The sequence below is a fragment of the Balaenoptera musculus genome, chromosome 2 (genome assembly GCF_009873245.2).
Source record: "Balaenoptera musculus isolate JJ_BM4_2016_0621 chromosome 2, mBalMus1.pri.v3, whole genome shotgun sequence".
Taxonomy (NCBI): Eukaryota; Metazoa; Chordata; class Mammalia; order Artiodactyla; family Balaenopteridae; genus Balaenoptera; species Balaenoptera musculus.
The window spans coordinates 33325360-33341822 of record NC_045786.1 but is presented as its reverse complement, the minus strand read 5'-3'; the positions used below and the strand labels follow the sequence as shown (position 1 = coordinate 33341822).

The 16463-nt window shown below is 52.3% G+C and overlaps 1 protein-coding gene across 5 annotated transcripts in view; it reads right to left on the bottom strand.

Annotated features, from left to right (window-relative positions):
- Positions 1 to 16230, bottom strand: part of FAH (fumarylacetoacetate hydrolase) — a 30886-nt gene extending 14656 nt beyond the window's left edge. For 3 of the 5 annotated variants that reach the window (XM_036842518.1, XM_036842515.1, XM_036842517.1), the window contains exons 1-9: positions 16023 to 16188; positions 11251 to 11361; positions 9968 to 10089; positions 9426 to 9475; positions 8975 to 9065; positions 7088 to 7185; positions 6945 to 6997; positions 2322 to 2421; positions 1446 to 1576 (exon numbers count right to left, since the gene is read on the bottom strand). In XM_036842518.1, coding sequence (XP_036698413.1) covers positions 1446 to 1576; positions 2322 to 2421; positions 6945 to 6997; positions 7088 to 7185; positions 8975 to 9065; positions 9426 to 9475; positions 9968 to 10089; positions 11251 to 11361; positions 16023 to 16103 — 837 coding nt within the window. In that variant the 5' untranslated portion in view covers positions 16104 to 16188. Of the gene's footprint in view, positions 1 to 1445; positions 1577 to 2321; positions 2422 to 6944; positions 6998 to 7087; positions 7186 to 8974; positions 9066 to 9425; positions 9476 to 9967; positions 10090 to 11250; positions 11362 to 16022 lie in introns of all 5 variants that reach the window. The other 2 variants (XM_036842514.1, XM_036842516.1) reach the window with 2 other exon arrangements.
- Positions 16231 to 16463: the final 233 nt, after the last annotated feature.

The window sequence follows — 16463 nt, the reverse complement described above, 5'->3', positions numbered from 1 at the left end:
AGTGCTGGATTCAGTGTGTAGGCAGCTTTGGTAGGCAGGCCAGAAGGTCTGCACTTTGGCCAAAAGCAGTGTTTTCCCAAAGAGCAACATGCACCTGCATCACTAGTGGGCCATGAGACAATGCGGGGTGATTTTATTTTAATGGTTATGTGTTTCTTTTTATGATTAACTTGGCGGCTAGTAATGCGGATAGGGACATAAAGTTCCTTTTCTAAATACATTATGAGAGTTTTCAGATGGAAGCTGTTTTAAAGAAAAGCATTCAATAAATAATCGTTCAGAAGTGGCAAGGGTCGTCAAGGTTGCACGTAAAGGGTATTTGGGAAGGGCTGGCATGAAGAGAGACAGAGGCCAGAGGTGTCTGGCAAGGGTGCAGCAGTGCCTGTGAACAGAGGTCTGGACCAGGGATGGAGCCTGGAGGGGACGAGCAGGGCGTGTGACGGCAGGCCAGGCGGTCCTGGGAGGGCGGGACTCACCAAAGACGGAAGAGACAAGTCTCTGCGACTGAAAATGATGGGGAGGGAGATGTTGTGGCAGGAGAGGTAGAGGAGGGAGGAAGGGGACAGGGTGAGGGCCGCACAGGAGCTTCACGAGGCACCGGTCTGTGGGGAAAGACTCCAAGTGTCGGAGCACAGCTCCATGGGATGACAGGAAGGCTGAGAGGTGTCCAGGAGCCACGTGTGAGCAAGGCGAGATGTTCAGGCGAGGGGGAACGGGACCGGGGGAAGGGCAAGGCTCAGAGCTCAGCTAGGGCTGCCCCCATGTGGAGGACGGAGTCGGCTGGAGCGTCACAGGACTCTAGGAGATACAGAACCAGGACAGGTCACATGCCAGAAGCCAGGGGGAGAGAGTGCCTAGGAAGAGTAGGGGGCCACCAACGGGTCCACACTGAAGAGGGCACAAGGCCCCGGCACTGACCAAGGTCACTGGGCACTTTGGTGAGACCACCGGTGCTGATGGGGTGGGAGCAGCGGCCAGGCTGAGGAGTGAGGGCTAGGATTGTGAGACGGGCCTGGACAGTGGTGCAGGGACAGGAGGCTCGGGGGACACGAGGCTCAGGACGAGGACGGACACCTTGGTGTCTGACTCCACGCTGCATTCTATCAGTTGGACTCCAGGGGGCGCCATCACACAGAACACAACTTGTTGACCCGGAAAGTTGTGCAATGTGGTGATACTGGAAGGGACCCCTTTTCCTGCCAACTGGCCAGTTCCCAGCCTCAGAGGATTCTAAAGGTTACAAAATTCCATGTTCTCCTCAAGAACTGTGCAGGGGGCAGGGAAAGCACAAGGCAGAATGATTAGTGCCATGCCTGCCTGGAGGCCCCCACAACCAGGACCCCCAGCACATGGGCATCCTCCAGACCCTCTCCAGGCCTGGTGGGCAAACAGCCTCGGAGGCAGAGGGGCCTGGGATTGGGACTTCTTGCAGAGGCCGTGCTTACCTGCTCCGGGTTGGGCACAGCAAAGGGCATGAGGGCATCCATGGGCACCACCCACGGAGAGATGGTGGTTCCAAAACTCTTCCCGAGGAACGGCCCAAGAGGGACGTACTCCCACTTCTGAATGTCTCGAGCTACAGAAGAAGGGCCGAGTAGGGCTTACAAAAGCTGACTGGGCCCCGCAGCAAGGCTCCCCGCTCCCCTTGACCAAGGAGCACAGACACTCAGCACGGCCCTCCCCCACCCCCGGTGCTCTGGCCCCAACCAGGACCAAGGACAGAGGTCCTCTGAGGTCACTGTGCCAGGCTGCAGCGAAGAGAAGGATGACCAAAGGGCAGGCAGGATACTTCCCCATGAAGGGGTTGGAAGCTCATCCCCATACTGGGAGGCAACACTTGCTGAGATTCACGGCACCACTGTCCTCCTACAAATGGCAGAGGGGTTGAGATGGGCTCAGAAACCGGGCTGCTCTGTTTGAAATCTTAGCTCAGCAACTAGCTGAAGTGGTCCTTGTGCCTCATTCCTCACCCGTGTAAAATAGGAATAATAACATTATCAGTGTCTCGTAGGGATCTGGCAGGAGAGTCCATGTGACGTATTCAGCCCTGGGCGTGGCACAAAATTGCTCAAACATACTAGCTGTGACATCAGCCTTGTCCCTGTTCAACTTACAAGAAAACTGGAGCTCGGAGAGGTGAAGTAACTGGCCAAGAGCTCAGAGCTGAGAGGTCTGTTTGATACCCAAGCCTGTGCTCTCAGCCACTTTGACAGGCACCAGACCCAGGAGACCATCCACGGCTTCCCAAATACCCAGCCTTCACCCAGAGCAGAGTGCACGCAGGAAACTCAACATCAGGACGCCCGACATCCCGTAATTACCACTCCAGTCGTTCATAAGGACCATTCCAAAAATGTGCTCATGGGCCTTAGAAATGGGGATCGGCTCTCCAAATTTGTTCCCAGGGCCTACAAAGAAAGCCTGACAAGGGGAAAAGTTGATGAGAATCTGGCTCTGACCTGCTGCCCCAGGTCACTTGCCTGGAGGGTAAAGGTCAGGCATTTCCAAACCCCGGCTAGGGACCTGGACCGCTGTGTTCGAATCCACTGTATTTCTATGTCATGACCGGCACCCGAGTAGACAGACGGCTACCCCGGGGACATGGTGAGCAGCTGCGTGCCAGTGCCCACCCAGGGCCCCCACTCATGGCCCCTGATCACCAAGGCAGCCCCCTTTCCCTCCTTCAGCCCACTCCACACCTCTGCCCTTTCCCCTTCACCCGATACCGTGCTCTGCATTTTAAGATTTGACAGCTACACCAGGCTTGTGAAAAATGAAAACATCAGGGTTTGTATTCCTATCACAAAAAATCAGAAGGCCTCTGTGATGCAGCAAAGAGAGCCTGCCGGGGCGTATCCCACACCCCAACCCATCACCCACCGTCTCAGAGGAAAGCATCATCAGCACAACGTCCAGGAAACAAGAGAATATGCAGACATCATTGGGGGGAAAACATTGAGAAGATAACTGTCAAAAGCACACAAAATCAGCTATGACATTTGCAGGACCTAGGCTGCAGTTATAGTCATTCTGTGACAGCGTTTAAACATTGCAAAGTTTTGTCAAGATTCTAAAAAAAAAAAAAAAAAAAAAGATGCCATCTTATAGTGAACCTTACCACCATCGTCAAGATTATCTGTGCTCCCTACCTGTCACTGTTTCTCCACACTCTGACTTTCTATTTTTCCCCTGCCTGAGACCATCTGGGACCTGGGACCCTTTGCTGCAGTGCTTGCACCTAGACAAACCTCTCCTTGAGCAACAAAATGCAAAGAAACTATATGGGACTAAAAATAACTGCGTGCATGAGCAGTTGGGGCAAATTACGGACAAAAAGATACAAAAGACCAAAAAACCCCAGTGCCATTTCTGAAGAGCTGGGAGCAAAAACGGTGTTGGGAACAAAAGCAGGGCACTGCGCATGCCCCCTGCACACACCACCACCTGAGGGGCGGGCAGAACACCTAAGCCACACCTCCGGCCCAACCCCTGGACACACCCCTACCCTCACCCCATATAAGGAACAAGCTCGCCCCGCCCCTCCCCGCCTCCCCGCCCACGCCCCCCAGCTCAGGGAACAAGCAAGGGAAACTGTTGTTGGTTCTCGCTGCCCCCCGCTGCAGCAGCAGGGGCCCCAGGAAAGCCTTGCCTGAATTTGTCTGCCTCTAGTCAATTTCTATTAATTAAGGAGGCCAAGAACCCTGGTCGATATCATGCCCACCCCTTCCACCACCCCCCTGCCCCCTCCCCGAAACAGGAACCAACACAGGTGAAGCGTCTGTCTGCAGAGTCCTCCGTTCCCCCAGAGAGAAGACCCTGGCCCCCAACCAGGGGGCCCTGCTCTGGGGGATCTGGGTCGGGAAACCTCCTCTTAGGGTTCACGGGGCAGCCTCACAAAGGCATCAGGGGGCAGAGGGCTGGCCGGTAACGCCCTGCTGGGACTAGGGGACTAGTGCCCACTTGCTCCCCTCCTCTGGACAGAATCCAAAGAAATCACAAGGCAGGGCTGGAACTACGGGGAGGTCCAGCCTGCCTCCAATCAACCTAGATTCCCACGCCCCCGGCCCTACCAGCGGACTCCACAGCCCCTTCCGTCCACCTGCATGAGGAGACACTCTGAGCATCACCTGAAGCCCTGAGTGCTGACTATGAGAAGCCCCCTCCATGGCCTGCCCGCACCTCCCTGCCCCGGGCCTGGCTCCGCTACCCAGCATCCAACGACCCGGCAGGGACTGAAGACACTACCGGTGTCCCTGGATCCTCCCAGCCAGTTCAGCTCCTCCTTCCCATCTCTTTCCTGGTCCCTTGACCTTGGGGGCTTCCTGGAATTCAGTGTCCCTCTCAGAATGCACAGCTCTGCAGCATGAGGGGTCCTTGGGGTGAGGGAACCAACTGGATTGATGTCAACATCTGGCTGTGAGATGGCAATCTTGCTGTGCAGGATGTTACACTGGGGGAGAGTGTGTGAAGGATTCTGGAGCTCTTGGTACTGTTTATTACACCTGCACGTGAGTCTACAATGATCTCAAAGTAAGTTTAATTAAAAAAAATGCACAGCCCTGAAATAACCACAGTTCTGAGGTTGTGCAGGTCCAGCCACAAGTGCAATGGGGCTGATGTAGTTGATTCTTGTTATTGGTAATAATTATATTCTATAAAGTCATTAGAAACACCAAGTTAGCAAATACAGGTATATCGCTTCTAGGGGAAATACAGGGTTAAGTTCCTGCCAGCCTCTGGTCACAACATTCACATCAACAAATCAGCATATAACCTTGCTTTGTATGTGCTTCTGTTTAAGGACACCTGGTTTCATATACAGGCCTACCTTGGTCATATTTCAGGTTTGGTGCCAGACCACCGCAATTAAGTGAAGATCTCAATAAAGTGAGTCACACGAATTTTTTTTGGTTTCCCAGTGTTTATAAAAGTTAGTTATGTTTATGAAATAATGCCATTTGCAGCAACATGGATGGACCTAGAGATTGTCATACTGAGTGAAGCCAGAGAGAGAGAGAAATATCGTATGAAATCGCTTATATGCACAATCTAAAAAGAAATGATACAAATGAACTTATTTACAAAACAGAAACAGACTCACAGACTTAGAGAACGAACTTACGGTTACCAGGGGGGAGGTTGGGGGTTGGGTGGGGGGAGGGATAGTCAGGGAGTTTGGGATTGACATGTACACACTGCTATATGTAAAATGGATAACCAACAAGGACCTACTGTACAGCACAGGGAACTCTGCTTGATATTACGTAACAACCTAAATGGGAAAAGAATTTGAAAAAGAATAGATACATGTATATGTATAACTGAATCACTTTGCTGTACACGTGAAACTATCACAACATTGTTAATCAACTGTACTCCAATATGATATAAAAAGTTAAAAAAAAGAACTTTAGAAAAAAAATTTAAAAATCAACTGAAACTCCAGTAAAAAAAAAAAAGTTATGTTTACACTATACTGTAGTCTATTAAGTGTGCACTAGCATTAGGTCTAAACCATCAATGTACATATCTTAATTAAAAAATAATTTATGGCTAAAAAATGCTAACCATCATCTGAGCCTTCAGCAAGTCGTAGTAGTGACATCAGTGATCACCGATCACAGATCACCATAATGAATACAATAAAGATGAAAAAGTTTGAAATATTGGGACGTCCCTGGCAGTCCAGTGGTTAAGACTCCGTGTTTCCACCGCAGGGGGGCGTGGGTTTGATCCCTGGTTGGGGAACTGAGATTCCACATGCCGCATGGCATGGCCAAAAAAAACCAAAAGAAAAGTTTGAAATATTACGAGAGGGGACTTCCCTGGTGACGCAGTGGTTAAGAATCCACCTGCCAATGCAGGGGACATGGGTTCGAGCCCTGGTCCGGGAAGATCCCACATGCCGCGGAGCAACTAAGCCAGTGCACCGCAACTACTGAGCCTGCGCTCCAGAGCCCGAGAGCCACAACTAGTGAGCCCATATGCCACAACTAGTGAGCCCATGTGCCACAACTACTGAAGCCACGCACCTAGAGCCCATGCTCTGCAACGAGAGAAGCCACTGCAATGCGAAGCCCGCACACCACACGAAGAGTAGCCCCCGCTCACCACAACTAGAGAAAGCCCGCGCGCAGCAACGAAGACCCAACGCAGCCAAAAATAAATAAATAAAATAAATTTATTTTAAAAAAAAAAGAAAAGAAATATTACGAGAATTACCAAAATGTGACACAGAGACACAAAGTGAGCAAACGCTGTTGGAAAAATGGCACCGGCAGACTTTGCTCGATGCAGGGTTGCCACGAACCTTCAATTTGTAAAAACGCAATATCTGTGAAGTGCAATGTAGCAAAGTGCAGTAAGACAAGGTCTGCCTGTATGTGGTTGATTCATGAACATGAACTCAAGGCACAGGCACTATCAGGCCCCAGGGCAGCTTATCCAGCACACACGTTTTCTACAGGGTGCACATCACAACTTTCTTCTGCTTGGGAACACTAGCTAGCACCTCAAAGAAAAGCACAAAAACGGAAAATAACGTGGCACTGAATAGAGTAAAAAGGACACTTGTTTGCAGTATGAGAGCTGAGACACAAAGGCAGAGCAGGGCCTTGTTCAACCTCAGATGGGGACATGCACATCGGGAGACTCAAATTTTCTGCCACCCTGTGCATGCCCCCAGGTGACCCCCAAAAGCTCCCGCTAGTATTGACTTGGAGGTTACGAACGAACTGTTACTGAGTAGGTGAATTTACAAATACGGAATCAGTGAACAATGAGGATGGACAGTACTTCCGATGGCCAACTGGGGACCCAGGACTGCCATTAACGTGGCTGAGATCGGGGAACGGCCCGTTGTCCAGGGCGGCCATCCCAGGGAGCTCTCCTGCCTTACTGTATATACAGACCCCACGCCAATAAAACACCAAGACATGGTTTACCATTTCCAACTCGAAGTCCAAGAGTTTGCAGGCACCATACACAGGAGGCTTAGCTGGAATCATACCAGAAAGAGAGGCTAGTGAGTGCCAGGCATGGAACTCAGGGTGTGGGGACACAGAGTGGAGCACGGCAGGGTACTTACAGTCATCGGGTCTCATCTGTCCCATGGGCCTGCGGATTGGGGTGCCAGACACCACGATGGAGGAAGCACGGCCGTGGTAGCCCACTGGTAAGTGCAGCCTGATGAAGAAAGGAGAGAGAAAGCATCAACACTGTTACACGTGCAAAGTAAATTTCAAAATGTTTTCAAATTAAAATTGAAAGGGAGAAGGAATAGTCAGGGAGTTTGGGATCAACATGTATACACTGCCATATTTAAAATGGATAACCAGGGACTTCCCTAGTGATGCGGTGGTTAAGACTCCGCACTCCCAATGCAGGGGGCTCAGGTTTGATCCCTGGTCAGGGACCTAGATCCCACATGCATGCTGCAATTAAGAGTTCCATGCCACAACTAAGGAGTCCACGTGCTGCAACCAAGGAGCCCACGTGCCGCAACTAAGGAGCCCACCTGCAGCAACGAAGACCCAACACAGCCAAAAATAAATAAATAAATAAAATAAATCTATTAAAAAATATATATATATATATCATGCACATGACTTTTGATCCTAAATCTTTCTTTCAACAGCTATAAAACATTTCATATTGTGAACAGACCATGATTTTTCAACTAGTCCTCCACCAATAACCATTCAGATTGCTTCCAGCTTTGGGTCCTTAGACAGACTGCTGGTAAACATCTTTGCCATTGAATACAAACATTATTTCTGTAGGATAGATGCATGAAAGTAAGACTGTGGGTCCAATGGTATGCACATTTTAAATTTCTAGTATTTTACTTTATGTATTTTATGTATTTTCTGTTTCGGTTAATCACAACAAGTATATATTACCTTTATAATAAACGATATATGCATAAAGTAAAAAAGGCACAGCCCCCTACCACTTTGCATCAAACATTGAGAGAGAAAGCCTGTTTGCTCCTACCCTGCAGAAGGAAATGGGCTGAGACTCCCCCACTTGGCCTGGACCATGCACAGGGCCAGAGTCTTGACTCATTGGCCTCCTGCAGTCCTAGATGCACCCTGGCCTTGTTCTGCAACCCTGGCCTGGTTGCTTAACTTCTCTGGGTCGTAACCCACTCTCTTCCCCCTTCTTCCTCTTGGTTCTGACAGACGCAGCCCCTTCTGGCACAGCTTATCTGAAACACCCACTAAAAGAGGGGAAAGTCTCTGTCCACCCCAGTGACTGTGTGTGGCCCAGGGCACCCGGCCTGGGGCGTGCGCCTGCCACTGTGCCCTGAATAACCGTCACATCCAGAGGACAACACACAGCAAAGGGCAAGGATCTCGGCTCTGCGTTCTAGGCTCCGGCAATGGCCTTGACCTGGGAGTTAGGAGACAGCCTTTGGCCCTGTTTGTCCTCAGGCAAGTTGCCCCTTCTCTAAGTCTGTTTCCCTTCCTGTGAAATGGTGTTGTCAGCCATAGCCTTGGCAACCCCTCAGAACCCCTATGAGGATCAAATAAATAAATGCAGCCCCCGTTTCGAGCTGACCACACTTTGAGAAAACGCAGCACTGGGCACACTTGAGGATTCTCATCCATCGGAAGAGTCTAAGTATGGAGAATGCTGGCATGGAAGACTTGCCAATAGAACCATAATTCACAGCTTACAAACAAAAGGATCTGGAAGGATGTGAGTGAGTCAGGATCTAATTCCAACCCGTGTTCTCCAGATCAAAGAGCTTAAGGGAAGTCCCCACGATCCCACAGCAGGTCCAGGGCTGAGGGGAGAGGAGGACCAGAGTCTGAGGCCACCGTTTCCAGAAGCGGTGACATCATGGTCATTGTTAGCTTTCCTCCTGGGTTTCCTTAACCTGAGAGGACTTGGCAGCTCCTGGGACAACACACTGCCGGGCACGTAAAGACAGACTTGGAACTTAGCCACACACTGGTCCAGAACATACCAATTGGGCATCAATGCGTTCTCTGTGCCCCTGAACATGACTCCGACATTGGTGGCGTGGTGCCGAGAGGAATAGAAGTCCGTGTAGTCGCCTGCAGGGGAAAGGCCGGGAGATGCTGTCAGTGACCTGGATGCCGCAGGTCAGAGAAGGGCCAGTTCCGAGTGGGGTCGGAGCGGGAGAACAAGGAGAGGTGGGCAGAAGGGGCCGGGAGAGCATGCCCGACATGCGACACAAAGTCGCCTCGCTAAAAATTCGTTTTGAGAACTCCCAATTGAGAAACGAAAAAGAAACAAGGAGCCAAGACTTCCTGAAACAGACAATGGAATTTGCAAAAGAGTGGCGGACACCCCTCCCACCCGCGGGCTCCGCTCGCCAGACCTTTGCTCAAGCTGTGCCTGCCCCGGAGCAGCCGGCTGCTCCGTGTGCATCCTGGTAAAGAGACTGGACTCACCTATGGTGGCCGGAAGATGCATCGTGGCGGAAGCCTGGGGGGTGAATGCACTGAAACACAGAACAAGGGGCTTCAAGGTCAAGCTTTGGTCATTGACAGGCTCAGCCTAGATCATGGCCCAAATCCTGCTCACAATCTCCAGCGAGCACTTCCAGACTGGCCTGGGGCCACCCCAGGATGGGCATCCACCCACTAAAGACAAGTTGCCTCTCCCCCGCTTCTATGTTCCACTCTACGCAACGGGCTAAATTACCCCTTGTTTGGAAACCAGACAAGGACACAAATGATACTGATGAGGAATGGCTGAGTGAACAAGGGAGTGGGCCGGTGGGCCAGGCATGGCCTGGACACCCCAGTCCAGGCAGAGGGGTAATCCCAGTCGGCCCAGAGCCCTCCCACCAAAATGCAGCCCAGGCAGGTCGGGGCTGGATGAGGCCAAGGCAGCCAACCCGTGACTCGGAATGTCCCCGACGACCACACCGTCCTCTTCCGACAAGCCAGGTCCCCTCCTCCCCACCCGCCATGGTCCACGGGCTCCTCACCGCTTCCGAAGCTCCGTGTCATCTCTGAGCCTGGCTTGGCTGGCGGACAGCAGGTTCTGCAACAATCCTCTTGCCTCCTTCCAGGCAGCCTGACCCAGGCCCATGAAGCTGTTGAGAGTTGGCTAGGACCAAGATGCGGAGGAAGAAAGAAGATCACACATGGGAAAGCCCCTTGTGCTACCCCTCCTACTGACAGGAGAGAGCCTGGCCAGCTTTCTGGGTCCCCTGTCACTTATCCCAGTTCATTCAAACTCTCAGGACTTTGGTTCTTAGTTCTGTCATCTGTTCATCGAGCTGGGGAGATGTGTCATCTCTCCTGATGGGGCTTCATCCCCTCATGGACTTGCAGGCAAGTGGCAAAGCCTGGGAGCTCCTATCTGGGACAGCTGCCTGGTTAAGCTTGGCCCCGCCTGCAGTGAAGATGGCTGCATTCCTCCGGGGGGGCCTCCGGTCTGCAGGGGTACTGCAGTCTACACCAATCCCCTTCACGTAAGTTAAGAAGAGGTTTCTGAGCCAGTGAAGTGGAGCAGAAAAAGCACTTGTGGATTCTCCAGGCCAGAGTTCCAACCCCAGCTCCAATCCTTGTAGCCATGTGACCTGGGAGAATTGTGTCCCGTTTCAGATTAGACCCTCATCCATCTAGTGAGGATTCCATTCCTACGCCAGAGGGTCGTCGTGAGAATTGAACAAGAGATGTGTGTAAAACTCCTGACACATAGGAGGTACTCAATATATATCATCTTCCTTCCATGGAACGGGAGGGAGGACGCACACCAAAGCACTGGACCGTTTACAGGGAAGTGAATTCACGTCCATCACTCATGTACGTATCCTTCAGGCTGACTCCTAAAGTGGTGGCAACACAGAGGGCACTTGGGGCAAGCTGTCCATTCTTCCCAGGCTGGAATCAAACCTGGAGGCCAGGGCTCATGGCTCCCTCCCTCAGAGGGCCCAGCACTGGCCTGGAACAAGCAGAGACTCAACCAGCTTAAAATGAGGAAATGAACCAGTTACTGGAGAGCATCATCTCAAAGACAACTGGGGAGGGCCTAGGACTGCGGAGGGACTGACACTCTCCTCACCCAGGAACCCACCCTGCGCTGTCCCAAGGCTACCTCCTGCCAGCCTGTCTGTCTCACAACCACCCCAACCTTATCCGAGTAAAATCTCTGAGCCCTCAAGGCACTACCTCTATCAGAAACGGAAGGCAAAGGGCATTTTCTTAGTGGCATTTGCAACAAAGGCCACTGAGATCCAGGACAAGCCATGTCACAATGTCCTACCTGATCAAAGACATCCTGGTGTTGGGAGAGGACAGGCCCAGTGAAGAGGTGTTTAATGACACTGAGGTCTAGGATCTGGTCACCAATCGCCACGCCGATCCTTGGTCTTGGCTGGGAGGAAGGTGGCATGGTCAGCACTGGGCAAAGCCTCAGCCGGGCTTGGCTCACTTACCCAGCAAGTCTGTCTATTTACGAGCCCATGGCTCTTGTCTTTAGATGGCCCTCTATGGAGAGGGACTGAGGAACTGGATCCTTAGCACCGTACCCCAGCTCCCTTTGCCTCTCAAAGGGCTGAAATTGACCCTGTGATCTCTGTCCGGGAAGAACCTGGTGCCATGTCTGCCTCTAGCACAAGAAGGGAAAAGAATCTGTGTTTCCTGAATGGAAAATAAATCAAACACCCCTTGTAGTGGGTAAGTTGAAAGAGGCCTAGTCCAAGCCCCTTATCCAGGCAAAGGCCCCAGCAAAGCTCCTCAGGTGTTGCTTAAATGCCTCTGGTGATGAAGAGCTCACCACCTCACCAGGCAACTGGATTATTTCTCAGGTTTAACCTAGGCCTTCCCTTGGGGGCAATTCCTCTGCACAGCAGAGCATGTCCCAGGCACAGTGATGAGGGCCAGGGGCTTGGACTAATGACCTCTGTTATGGCTCAAACAGAGCAGAGCTCGGGTCACCAGGGAGCATGAAGCCAGACTGCTCAGAGCACGCAGGGAAAGTTCCTTTCTGCACCATCAAATCCCAGCTTCAGCCCTGAGTGTGTCAATGTCGCAAATATTTGGCAAAGCCTGACCTTTGTCCACATGGCCCTGAAGTTTGCTCATCAACAAGGAGCTTGAGAGCATGTCTGCAGACTCGACCTCCTAAAGCTCTGTCCTGAGCTGAGCTCCCAGCTCTCCCGAACCACCAGCTTTCCCATTTCAGTCCCAGGGAGTTTAGAGGTGGGGCTACTGGCTGGCCTTATCTCCAGTGGCTGCTCATTTCAGGGGGCTGACAGAAGATGGCTATCCCTCCGTGCACAGGGGTAGACCGGAGCCACACCCTCACCTGGCCCTGAGGCCCCGGGCAGACCCTGCCCATGAGGAAGCTGCCTGGAGAGGCTGGGCCTCATCTCCCTGGGCAATGAGCTGGGCCACCTGGACCCCAGCGGCTGCCCACTCAGGGGATGTGCAGGCAGACCCCTGGGCCACTTCTCTGACCCTGGCCCCCACACCAAGCTGAAGGAAGGAGTCGAGGCCACAGAGCAACATCAGAGACCTAATCAAAAGTGTGGCTGCCTGTCTCCTCGGCTGCAAGCAACGGCGAGAAGCTGCCCTTGTGTTCCAAACCCTGGCAACTGTGAAACCACATGTTGAATCTTCTAGACCTAGACGTGAGGACCTGAGAGAGTGAGTCCCTCTACTTTAACTGTTGGGAGTTATTTTCTTCAGTGTTAGACTCCCGATCCCTGAGGTCCTGCCTACTCTGTCATTCACCATCTTATCATTTTGGACAAGTCCCTGGTCCTCTGAGGGCCTCAGGTTCCCATGTATAACCTGAGGGAGACAAATTAGTAAGAGATATCCTATGTCTAACTTTAAGAGAATGCGTGTGCGTTGCCTCCGCTTTATAACATTTGGTCATATCCGATAGAATGTTGTCCAAAGGAAAGCTTTACCCACCTCCCAGCTTGACAGAGGGAAAAGCATGGGGTTTGGGAGCTCACAGCTGTGGGGTGCAACCCCAAATCTGCCTCTTACTGGCTGTGAGACCTGGAGCAGGATTCTTAGCCTCTCTGAGCCTCAGTTTCCTCATCTGTAAAATGGGGACAGTAGCACAACAGCAAGTTTGTAGTGAGAATTCAGTTAATTAACATCTGTAAATCTCTTATCACGAGACCAGTCACAGGGCAGACATTCACTCAGACAAAAAAATTTATGGAGCATCTAATTCATCCCAGCAGTATACTAAGGCTGCAGAAGCACTGACGATAGAGGAGAGACATGGTTCCCACCCTCCAGAAGCAAAAGGAAGCACACGGTGAGGTGACAGACGATAACTGTGGCTGGAGTTCAGTAGGGAGCTCGTTCAGTGAGGGTGCTTAGGGGACAGCTCTCTCTGAGGAGGTGACATTTAAGCTGGGCCCAGAAGAGTGAGAAGAAATCAGGCATACATAGAGTAGGAAAAAAGAGTATTCCAGATAGAAAGAACAATACGTGCGAAGGTCCTGAGGCAGGAAACTGCTCTTAGAAAGTTCCAGAAACTGGGACTTCCGTGGTGGTCCAGCAGTTAAGACTCTGCGCCCCCAATGCAGGGGGCCTGGGTTCGATCCCTGGTTGAGGAACTAGATTCCACGTGCTGCAACTAAGAGTTTGCTACAACTAAAAGATCCCCAGTGCTGCAACTAAGACCCGGCGCAGCCAAAGTAAATAAATAAATATTAAAAAAGAAAAAAAAGGGCTTCCCTGGTGGCGCAGTGGTTGAGAGTCTGCCTGCTAATGCAGGGGACACGGGTTCGAGCCCTGGTCTGGGAAGATCCCACATGCCGCGGAGCAACTAGGCCCGTGAGCCACAACTACTGAGCCTGCGCGTCTGGAGCCTGTGCTCCGCAACGAGAGAGGCCGCGATAGTGAGAGGCCCGCGCACCGCGATGAAGAGTGGCCCCGCTTGCCACAACTAGAGAAAGCCCTCGCACAGAAACGAAGACCCAACACAGCCAAAAATTAATTAATTAATTAATTAATTTGGGGGAAAAAAAAAAAAACTTAACTCACAACTCTCACGTTGTGCATTTAAAAAAAAAAAAAAAAAAGAATGTTGCAGAAACTGAAAGGCAGCCAGTGTGGCTGGAGAGAGCAGAGGGTCTGGAGGCAGAGGCAGGGCCGGAACCATGGGGACTTGAGCACCTTGGCCGTCAGCTCCAGATGACTGAAGCGTCTGTTTCTCAGAAGCCACGGTCCCTGTCTTCACAGAGAGAGCCAGGGTCTGCTCTACTAGTCCATGAGCAACCCAAGGTGGAGGGAGGGTGTCCCGTGTGCCTTTGATCCCCAACTCCCAGTCCAGAATCTGGCCCAGAGTTGGGGTTCATAAGCATTCACTGAATAAAAGAATGACTACAATGAAAGCCGGATTCATTCACTATTGTTCCACCCAAATTATGCACGGCTGGCCACTGGCATGGAGGAGAGGGAGGCTGTGCCTTGGCGACTAGGTCAGCCTGGACAGGCAGCCACCACCTTTGGAATGTCCAGTGCCTGCAGCCATAGCTTCAGACACAGCCTTTTCCGCCTGAAGGCCCTCAGCCTTCTGCAATGCCCAGGGGGCCCACTCCCAACCCCCAGCGCTCTTTTCAGAGGGCAGTGAACCTCCCTCGTGGCTGTCCTTGCACATTCTAATGTGGAACAGCTGGGGCATGGAGTCTGCAAGCCACTAGCCATACCCTAAGGGGCATTCATTCCAGAGCCTTCTGGGAGAGCAAGTCAGAGCACCCCCCACCCCCCAAAGGCTTCTGCCTAATGGATTTGTGGAGTAAAGGTTGAGGACACACAGCTGAGGACAAAGTGTCAGAGGAGTGCAGGGGAGGGCTCGCCAGCAGAGTGCACTTGGCTAACACAGGTTAAGGTTTAACATGCCCCTTATTTGTATTTGCGGCCCTCCAGGGGACTGAGTGTTACCTTTTTGCATCCTTGCAACAACTGGCCAGGACTGGCAGTTGTGAAACCACATGTTGAATCTTCTAGACCTAGGCATTTTTTGCCATGGGGGCAGGGAACCCAGTTTCCAGGAAGGGGCTAACTGCCAGGAGCTCCATTTAGCAAACGGTTCCTCAACACTTGGGCGCAAGCAGATTCTGGGGTTCTATGAATCAGGAGTTTACCTTTAAAGTTGGGAGCAGAAAGCTAAGCCCAAAATACCATGAATAAATCCAAGGGAATCTGCTTTCCCCACCCAGGGACCTTCTTATATATTTGTTGATAAACCCCCAGTTTTCAAAGATTTCTTTCTGCCAATCAGACTACACTTACTAAGTGAAATTTCATTTCTCTGCCCAAAAGGGCTTCTTCTGACCAGCAAGGGAATGCCAGGGAGCCCAGGGAGCTGAAAGAAGGCCAGCTGGAGGTAAAGAAACGTAACCTCATAGATCCCAGGGCTCTACTGCCAGCAAAGGCGCTCATCCCTCCGAGCTACTGAAAATACCGGGTCAGATAATATTTCCCGAGTTCTAGGGTTAGAAGCTAACCTGGGAGAAAACAACCGATCACAACGTGGTGCCTTGGGGAAAGACAACAAAGCCAAAAGACTTCGGAGTAGGGAGTATGATTGTGCTTCAACTCCTCTGTAATAATAATAGGACTTGCTCTGCCTACCTAAAAGGGAGACTCATATGTACCGTTTCATTTTGCGTTTAATTCTCACACAAACCTGCAGAAACTGAGGCTGAGAATTTCAATAGCTTGCACGTCTAGAAAGTTACCAGGAGGGATATGAACCCACAAGTACTCTCCATGATCAGCCCCTCCAAAGAAAAAAGGCCCTTGCTTCCACCCCACCTCCCATCGCACTCCCCAGGGAGGAGAATGCGAGGCACCGCTCGTTAGGCCCCAAATGACACCGGGGGTCTTCGCGAGAGGCGTCTAGCAGGGAAACGACGGGCCCGACGTCCTGCTCCGTCGGGTGCTGGCGGAGGTGGCAGGGCTGGGCTGAAGCCAGGGGCGGAGCAGGAAGGTGGCATGGGGGTCCCGGGCGGAGGGGAAGCCCTCCCTCCCCGCACCCGGAAGCCGAGCGCTGCAGCTCACGTTGCCTTTGGTGGAGAAGACGCCGTAGGGCAGGTTGTGGATGGGGAAGTCGGAATCCTCGGCCGCTGGGACGAAAGACATGCTGGTGGGCACTGAGCAGGGCGACGGGCTGCGGGTTGCGCGCGGCCAGCAGGACGGGATTCGCAGAGGTGGTCAGGCAGGTCACGCCCCCTGCGGGCTCCGCCCCTTCAGGCCCGTCCCTCCAGAGCTGACGCTGTGACACAGTAGGACCCGGCCCGCCCCCTCCGAGGGCTCCGCCCCTCCTGGAGCCCCCGCCCACCAAGAGACCGCCCTCGAGCCCCGCCCACCAAGAGACCGCCCCTCCACGAGGCCTGTTCCTCCGCAAACTCCACCCCTGCACAATCCCTCCTCTCCCTGTCACTCCAGCTTCGCAAGCTCCACCCCCGCACAGTCCTTCCGGGCTCTCCCACTACAGTTTTG